Here is a 9874-nt window from a genome sequence, read left to right as displayed (position 1 = left end):
TTGCGTGATAGTTAGTGACTACCCATGAAAGTTCAAGAATACGCGTCACAATGTCCAGATTCCAAAAACTAGATGCATATGAGGTGTTTACTTTCCTGTCTAATACTTTGTAACAGTTTGCTAGAATACGACTTTGTGGTAAAGGGACTGCCTCCTTACACCAGTAGTGCAGTGTCGAGGCGTTTTCAGCAGCTCTGTGAGTAGTAGGCCATATCAAAATCCAAGACGTTTGGAGTTGGTCAGACGTATAAAATCGGTCTCGTGAGGCATGGAAGCCAGTTTCGGAAAAAATCTATTGGTGTAAGAACTTAATGCTGTGTGACTTGGTTTCTTCGACTAAGTGGCTTAGATTTCAATCGACCCGCTAGACTTTGACACGCTGTTTGTTTGCGGAAACGTTTGAAACCGAGAGAATCTACCATCACGTTTTGATTGCAGTGCAACTTTGAAAAAATTAAGCAGGCAATATCCATCGAATCGTACATTCCCAGCCTGAGGGATGGAAAAACCAGCAGGGCGCCGACGAAATCACACAAGCCGCCGTTTGGTTTTCACCATCGTTATGTCAGCAACAGCGATGTAGTTTCAAAAAGCAGTTGTACGAGCTTTCTCTCCCTGAAATATGTTCCCTTCCAGTTTCCCACTGACAGATAATTTCCCCAAACAAACATGCACTAGTGGTGGCTATGGTAATGAATACCCGCTCGCAAGTAACATTTTGACTTGGCCATTATCCAGTAACTGGGTCGGACAGAGGGGTAGTTAGGCAAAATGTATGGATCGGAATCCTGAGGGTATCAATGGTACTTTTTGACAAACTGAGCTTCAATTTCGCTCGGCAACACAGCCTGTGAAGATCCAGAATGGATCTTGACGCGGATGCGAAACGTTCAGTGTAGTTCGAAAACACTGACGTAAGGAGACGATTTTATCGATCTTTCGGACAGGGAAAACATGTTTGCTACACAAACAGTACCAGTTTATCACAGTGACCAGCCTCATCCGTTTTAACAAAACAGCATGAAAATGAACAGTAAGGTCGCAATAACCGAATGGGATTCAATCGGAACATCAATAATTAATCGATCAATCGGAGCTATTAAATTTTATTTTTTATCGGTTCGCCGTAACATCCTTTCGGTGCGTAGCTATCATGCCAATTGAAGGAAGCACGAGGGCTGGGACACTACCAGGTTGCCCCAGCCTAGACAGGGGAAGTCGAGAGAGGCAGAGGTCGGGTTCGAACCACGGAACTTTCGGTCAGAAAATTCGCGCTCTAACCACTTGCTCCATCTCGCCTCTTGGAGAGTAGGTTACCGTCCAGAAACTGGAATAGTATGGAAGATTTCCACTCACTTTCCACTTTTTCATCCAATGCAGGCTTTTCAAAAGCCAACGCCAGTCTGATCAATCGATCGCTCACTGCAATCGATCAATGCAGACTTGTGGCAAGATTAGAACCCAAGCCACTGTGAAAACCGGACAGCTGATGCACAGAGTGCGTTACGTACCTTTTGAATTGTTCGTTTCTCTTTCGCCAGTCAGTCATGTGTGACCTGTCAATAATGCTAAACTCCGGGTATCAGCGCAAAAAGTGCGACAGACAGTTGTGCGGCTGATCACACGTGTTGAGCACGTGAATTATATTTCCTGGCATCTGCCTCATCTTCTTCAGTGAGGGCTAGTTTATGTGGTATTCAGCATTTACAGCTCCTGGATGCCAAAGATGGTTTTCCTCGACTCTTCAGTTTCCAACACCTAGGCTTTTCAAGCCAAAAGTTTCTTGAAAGCCGAGGCTGTCTGGATCACACCGACATTCTTCATCCAGTTAGCATGTGTGAAATTTTGCGCGAGGTCCGCTTAACGAAAACGGTGCAGTGAGTACTCCGAAGAAACGAATTCTCTCATCTATTCGTAGTAAAATACTATCAGCCTGTAACTTGGACTTGATACAATAAACTGATTCTCCGTAATGTGTTTAAACACAAACTCTGTAGGCCTTTGTCCTTCTGACGGCTTCTGGACTAATCCTTACCCAGATTGCACTGCTGAGTCTTCCGTTCTACTCAGCCTTTTTTTGCGCTTCGGCTAAGCCGACGAGACTGCTTGGATGTCTTTTACAGCGGCGAGACTAGGGTCACCAGTTTCAGGGCTCTTTGAGCCAAAATGACAACTTGAGCTCTCCTTAAGACATAAACTCCACTGTCCAGCATATTGGCAGATGGCAAGAGAACAAGATGGGAAGTACAGCCGGCACACCACTCGTAGTGCAACCCTATTACGCTTTGGTAGCTTCGCTCCAACAGATTTGCAATCAACTACTCCCTCACAGCCAAATGTTAGCCTGATCGCGGTGGAGTAATCATTCACAGTTAAATATGCCTGGGAATTTCAAGCACTACTTCATTCGAAAACAGGCAAAACCACTACTGATTGAAAACTTCGTTTGACGGAATTGAACATGAACCTCAAAATACAGGTGACTTAACGAGATTTTAATGAACCAGAGAACGGAATTTCATCAGGCCTTTTAGGCATCTCACGGATCCTTCTCTCGGGTTTGTTCGCATCACCAACCAGTTTTTTTATCGTCCTTATCCAGGTGGCGCTGCTGAGTCATCAGTCCTACTCAAGCTTTGTTGTTCGCATCACCAACCATGAAACAGAAACGGGAACCTGTGACCATCAACTTCAAAAAATCGGAACAGCGGTTCAATTTACGCATGATGTGCAATGCATCATACCGGACATAAGTCACGCACAAAACCACGCGCAAACTGTAGCGGAACGAGAGAAATTTAACTCCTATGACTGTTAGTATCATTCACTAGAAGTTATCTGACATTCAAGCATCGATTTGTCGGAATAAAGGTGGCTCAGGTGTGTTTACTGTTGGTTGATCAGATGGTAATTGATCTGTTCGCCGAGCTTGGCAATTGGTTTGCAAACATTTTTGTCCCCAGTCGAGGAGACATTGGAATTCCAATGAAACATGAGGCCTACAGATTACAACGCAGCCCAAATCACGATCGCGCCAATAATACTACAAGAAATGTATATACCAACTAACCAATCACATGACAGGATATTAGATACTTTCCAAAATCTATATAAACGCAGCTGGGCACGGAGGAATCACCCACTCCACTGCACACCGACGAATTCAGGCATCCTCTGTTGCATAGTGCCAAACCAGTAGTATGCTTTGATCGAACTATTCTAATCTTTAATATGTTGATAAGAACTTGGATCTTACGAAATTTACTAAAGCAGTCAAATGTTGGTCTAGTGTCCATTTCTACTGAAGGAATTCCTTTGTATCATGGCTAGCGAACTCTGTGTGCTTTCTAAGTTCTTCGAGTTGTTCTACGGGGCTGTTAATTCCTTGTCACGAGTTAATTAGAGGTATGTTCTCCATTTTTTAACAAATAAAACATGAATTAATGAGGCTTTGAAAAACTTATGAACATTACAAATAGACAGATGGACGGATTCACGACAGATGGTTGCAAGGAAGAACACAAGCGGGATCTACATTGTTTACGAGTTAAAAGATCCTGATACTTTTTAGAGTTCTCGAAAACTTCTTGGAGATAGCCAATGGGAATCCTCAATCGTTTTGACAAAGGCATGGAGATAACTCTCAATATAGAGTAAAGATTACCTGAGACACGTGAAAGGATTTGAGTTTTAGGCCATAGACTGAACCCTTTACGGGGCAATGAGTCATCTTCAACCATCTTTTATGATACCTTGAGAATTCAACGAGGTTTTCAACAAGGTTTTGAAAAGTCGTAGTCCCAATCTCTGAAAATCGATATTCATAATAGCGGTTGCAGTTTTATACACCATATCATAAAATAGGACAAGAAGACCGACCTTGTGGGAGCCGAACATAGACGCGTGCAACCGCTCGCAATGAGCAGAAGAATCAATCAGAAATCACGTACAAGTTCTATCTGATTGGCTGGTGTTTACACCCCCACTTATTGACTGGTTAGCGTAGGCGGAGTGAACAAGATGCACCCGTCAATATGATGGCTGAAAAAGTGAACCTACCCGTGCTGTCGCGTTTGATGTTTCTAGCCCTTGGTGTGGATAGACTGAAATGATCGAAAACCAGAGCAAAAAACATTTAAAAAAAATCGAACCTAGCCTAACTGCCAAGCCACTCGAAGGAAGCACGAGGGCTGGAATACTGTCAGGTTGCCCAAGCCTAGACAAGGGAAGTCGAGTGGCAGAGGTCGGGTTCGATCCACGGACCTTCCGGTCAGTAAATTCGCGCTTTAACCACTTGGTCCATCTCATTCAGAGCAACACGAACTGTTCAAGCAAGAGAGACGAGTAAACCAGCCCAAAGGTATTTCCGGCGAAGTTGCTGAGAGACGCGTAAAATGATCGATCGTATCATTTGCATGGACAAACACTATACTGTTCGTTCATTGAGAAAACAAGAAAAGTACTTCAAGCCGGCACTTATCAGGATGACCTGAGGAGAGTTCCAGGAATACTTGCTTACTCCGAATTTGGTTTCATGTGTTGTAGGTGTTGGAAACAAATGAGCATCTCCCTCGTCTTACGAACCCAGTGATTCGATCCCCAAGAACGAAGCTTATTCTGATCGATATTATCGATGTTGAAAAACACTAAGGTCAAATGTAGGCAGAAGCTTGTCGCAGAATATACATCCACATCGTCCTTGCTTGAACAGAACCCCCAATGTAGGACACGATTGATCCGGTTCGCAGGCAGAAAGGATGGCACAGAGCGGACCTGAGTTTTACATTTATTGTAGCAATTGTCTACAAAATTCTGAAGGTTGTCCGTGGCGGTACCTAACTAGGAAATCCTGAGAGGCGGTTCAATCGATCGCCAAAACTAGAGCAGGAGCCGGGCAAACATTTGCCTACCGGCGACCAGCGTGAGTTGATTGGGCAGCCATCGAGCTTAGCGGCTCTCCGGAGAATGGATAAAGGCATAAATCGGTGATAGGGCCGACTAAGAGTTAAGCTCGAATCCGGTGCTTCTCCTCCGGACTGGTTACGTCAAGAGAGTAAGCAAGACGAAAACGATGTTTATAAACATTCCACAACATTCTACTGTAAACAACAAATCTATTCCAACCTGAGTATTTTTCAGTACAGGAATCAGGCAAACGTAGGATCGTTCGCGGTAGATACCGATTTTTGTAAAACGATACTACACAAGGAAGAGAGCTTTTCAAACAAGAATACCGCAGATGTGAATTGTGCAGATCCCCCAACACTTGTATCAATTACAAGCTATGCATTTGCACTATGACTAGCCAGTTTATATTCAGAGTGAAATATACTACTCATTTGTGGCTATTTTACAAATGTAGAAATCATTACCAAATTACCAGAGGAGAAAAACAGTTTAATTTATCAAAGAAGTCGAGCATAAGGCAACTCCTTCGTCAGAAAATAATGGGAACTGATATTGCCATCAACCAAGCAAGAATTCACAGAACCTACTCATTTTCCCGGCTTTATCAGGCATTCACTACAACTGACGATGGCCTTACAGCAAAGCAGCTTTGTACTTGTCTTCACCGTATATCACTGAAGGATTGATGAACGGTTTTCTGCACGTTGTGGCTAGGCCAGTTTACATGCGGAAGTAGTAGCGTACTCCGTAGAAAATTTCTTCACATATTACCCGTTCACATTGTGGATTCTGCATTATATTGATTGTTTGTGTTAGTTCACGCACCCCTCTGTATAACCAGAGAATGGAGGTTTCGACAAGCTTTCGCAATGCAGACACATTTCGTTGATGCACTAACATCAATCACTAAGTAGCTCAGAGGAAGAACAGTTTCACAAGTTAAGTGAAAGTTCCACTTCAAATGTCTCTACTCGACGGACCGGTCAATATGTGACCACGTGGCGGTGAGTAGCGGCATATCTCGTCTAATTACGTGTTACGCCCACTGCTGATCGGTCGCTCGTGGTATGCCCTTCAGCTACTATCCAAGGGGTTGCTGGTTCGCCTCACCCCTAAGATTCGTTAGTTGCGCACTACTGATTTCCAAAAAAAGATGAAACAGTGCTTCTCGGCTCGGCTTCATTCACTAGACGAAAGCTCAGTTGAACCTCAGTTGCCATAGCCGATTCACCATCCAATTCCGGATCACCCATGTATTGGTTTAAAATCCTGCCTTTTCGAATACATGGCAATATAACTATGGGATGCGTAAAATCAGGTCAGTATCAAAGCACATGTTCTTGCATGTCGAATCTCTACTTGGTTGTTGTACCACTGGCTTCCATCGTATAATCGGACGAACGCATCAATAGCAACAGCAACAAACAACAACAGATGAAAGACGCAAGGTATTAAATTTGGAACACTTCAACACCAGGACTTAAGCCGATTTTGGTGTGTATTTTCGAATGGTAAGGCTGGTGAACCGACAGATGTGCTGCGTGCGGCCGTTTGCCCGCGTGCTGCGCATGTGCGGAGGTGCGTGCTGGACATGTGCGGCGGTGCGTGCTGGATATGTGCGGAGGTGCGCGTATGGGCGCACGCATGCATATGTGCGTGTGTACTCCAGTGTACCTAAGTTCAACGATGATCAATCCACTCAGTTCTTTACGATCACCTATGATGTGCACTCCCGTACGCCTCCACACATCCCCACTCGTCACGATGTGACGCATGCAACAATCGCTGCGAAACAGAAACGAAATGAACGGTAATTGTGAAGCGTCAGGGACAATAACAAGAGCAATACGCTGATTCCCAACTTTTTCCAAACTCAGCTATTTGGTCTTTTGTATCCAAAGATGTTACTGTCTGCTGGCTAGTCAGCACGCACCCACGGACGCACTCACGCACACAAATTAACGCAAGTCTTCGATTGGTTCACACAGAAGTGTCCATGTTACGATACCAAAGCCCCAGAAGAATCGTGATGTTTTCGAATTTGGTAATTACTGTGCCCTTTGCAAACAAAACGGGTGATTCCAGACTACCTCTGGTGCAGACACAGATCGAGTGAAGAAAACTGGGATTGTGGTCAAACATCCGTCGGACTACATGCAACACCTATATCCAAACTTCTATTCCCTAGTCTCAGCACCTTCGAAACCTCTGGATCCTCGTATTCGGCGACGATCTTGCGTGTGGACGTGTAGCGAGAACAACAGCATAGTGGACGACCTGAGGAACCATACGAAAGCCATGTCAGACGATTTTTCCGTCTCCAGTCAATCCACTGTGCTAAGCCAGCCCGTTCGCCGACGCAGCTCAAGCCAGGTTCCAACCCGAAAGTCCATGGGACCTATGGCTGCGCAGCGGCATTCCCTTCTACTTCAACAAGCAACAAATAACGTCTCGGCCACGTCTTCCTCTGCAGACTCTTCCACTCCCAGCCCACCGAGTGCTTTTGCGGACGAAAAAGTCATATGTCATGGTCCCGGGGAAGTACCAGGTAAACCCAAATCATCAGCGGTAAATTTCTCGCATGGTTATGAGTCAAACGTGGGACAACACCAAATACCAGGGGCACGCCAGGCTTTATATCCCAGTCGGAGTCGAGAATGCATCATCATGACTCCGCATATGCCGGTCCGATTTCCGATGCAGCACGTTTTTGCGCAGTGTTCCAGCCCCAATGCTTTCGCATCAGCAACTTTGCAAGACACTAGGCGGCCCATTGATAAGCAGCTGCGTCACTCACGAACATACGAACGCGAGATTGCCCAGACACACTCTCAGCGTGCTCAGTGCGCGTTCAGGACAACATTACAACCGGCACTGAGTCTACAGTCCATCAACAGACTATGTGAATTCTCTCCGTGCGTTGTTCCAGTGAACCAATCACGGTCGACTCGAAATAAGCTTGTAATGGGTTTGAGAGACCTCGGTGCTGTAAACAGGCATCAGCCAATAGGATCAACTCATCAAGAACCCAGACATATATCCCAGTATCTCACACCTGACCAGGTGTCGTCCACACACCTCAATCTCCAGGCGGTTGTGCAACCAGGGTGTCTTCTTATGGAGTCAGGTAATCACACACGAATTCACTCATTACCAGCTCACCTTGTACCACATTGGTCCACAGAATCTCCATCCACAAGTACTCAGCCAAGATTTTCCTCTAGACAATCAGACCCCAACAGGAGAGCTCGCTACGCAGACAGGCGTCGTACAATGTGGGGGATACCGTACGTGGACAATCTTCAAAAGAATGGCTGTGCGATTCTGCCAGTGATTCGCCACACTGATCCCGGTTTTCAACCCGTTATTTTATATCCTCCGCGTAGCTCCAATGAAGCTATCCCCTGCGTCTCAACTTCAACACCACGTTCAAACACTGACGGGGTGGACATCACGGGTATTCAGAGCCTGTCATCTGATTCTGGTGTTGATCTGGTGGAATATGACCACGGTAGTTACCGAAATGAATCTTCAGATAAACTCAAAGCACAGGCCCTAAGGAACGGAAGGCGAATGAGGCCTGTGAACGCAAAACGGGTTAGTGTAACAAGTCTATTCATATCTTTTTTAATCGACAAATTAATTGCGTGACCATTAGGGCGAGTAATTATTTTCAAAGAAGGATCTATAAGCCGAAGTTCCAACAGACTTTAATTCAATCTAAGAAACCTATGCGAAATACTTTTGAGCGTCTTCGTGTTGATGACAATAAGAAAGTGAGTATTTTTTCTTTGGAGTCGCCGGCCGTAGTAGGGTTATTTCACTGTTACTCAGCAGAGAGACAGTTTGTAGGAGTAGCTAGGCCTCCTTTTCACATGATTTTCTACCTAAACAAGAAGTTCAAACATCACGAAGGAGACTAGCTGTATATTGAATTATACACTTCACTGTAAACAATACTTGATGCCCGGCAATTTGTCTGCCGACCTGGACCGAGGATCGCAAATGACCGAATAAAGAAGCGCGGGAAATTCCCGGATGGTTTCGCCCTTGTTAAGTAACGTGTGAAAGGCTCATACATTTCAAACAGAATATACTGATTAGTACGCTCAAACAGCATTGTTTGTACAAATTTTTATCCAGAATTCTTCCAGATGGAACAATTAGCAAAAGTGAGGAAAAGAATATCACAACTAAAACCTTTGAGGCTCCCAAAGATATGTGGTGAAAAATTATTATCAATTACTGCAACCAATCACGCCTTAGACTTAAAATATGCTCAAGGTCACTTGTTCACCAGCAGTAATAATTAATACGAACAAATCACTTTACGAGACTATTCTCCGGTTTTTGAAGGAGTAAATGAACTGCATGAGATGTCAACTATTCACCCATGAACTGAAACACTTCATCAGGTCGTTCTGAAATAGACATTTTGACTCTTCGTGGTGTTACAGCGAAAATCCTAAGAGCTATTCGCCACCTACGAAGTAATTGGGATGAGGACACAAAATCTAGAGTTGATTTAAGCCGTCCGACCATCTTAAAACTGAAGTTCATCCAACGTCAAAGCGACGTTTTTTCAGTATCGTTAGATAATTGTTCCAGTGACGTGACTTTAAAATATTGACAGTTTTTGTCAGCGACCATGAAATAAATTTGAAATACTAAATCATCATAATCGGCTCGCTTGCCCTCTCGATGGAATTAATTAATAGGACTCAGCGTTTGGCATTTCAAAATGTGCTTATTAGACATCCGATCGTGTCCAAAATCTTTGGTCATATCTGCAATATTTTCCACGAATTATTTATTCTACTGTCTGCTAGCGAGCGTATGGAAAGCGGTCTTAGATAAGCCGAGTTGACACGTGACGGTGTGGTTGTCAATCCACTTAGGATCACTAGAAAAAACCGGGGGGTTGGGGTGGAAATCCCAACCGACCAAAGATCACAGCATCCCTCTT

The 9874-nt window shown here is 44.5% G+C and overlaps 2 protein-coding genes across 2 annotated transcripts in view; one reads left to right on the top strand and one right to left on the bottom strand.

Moving 5' to 3' along the window:
- Window positions 1–1151: 1151 nt before the first annotated feature.
- Window positions 1152–4308, bottom strand: T265_02398 (hypothetical protein; the record flags this gene model as incomplete). The annotated part of the gene is made up of 2 exons (XM_009166631.1): window positions 1152–1300; window positions 4152–4308. 2 exons carry the CDS (start codon window positions 4306–4308, stop codon window positions 1152–1154), a joined length of 306 nt encoding a protein of 101 aa, XP_009164895.1.
- Window positions 4309–8639: 4331 nt separating this feature from the next.
- Window positions 8640–9874, top strand: part of T265_02397 (hypothetical protein) — a gene marked incomplete at both ends in the record, with an annotated part of 41401 nt that continues 40166 nt past the window's right edge. Inside the window, one exon of the mRNA XM_009166630.1 lies at window positions 8640–8684. Within this exon, the coding sequence (XP_009164894.1) occupies window positions 8640–8684 (45 nt within the window). The remainder of the gene's footprint in view (window positions 8685–9874) is intronic.

Source organism: Opisthorchis viverrini, assembly GCF_000715545.1.
Source record: "Opisthorchis viverrini unplaced genomic scaffold opera_v5_29, whole genome shotgun sequence".
NCBI classification, from domain to species: domain Eukaryota; kingdom Metazoa; phylum Platyhelminthes; class Trematoda; order Opisthorchiida; family Opisthorchiidae; genus Opisthorchis; species Opisthorchis viverrini.
This window is presented reverse-complemented; position numbering and strand designations above follow the sequence as displayed.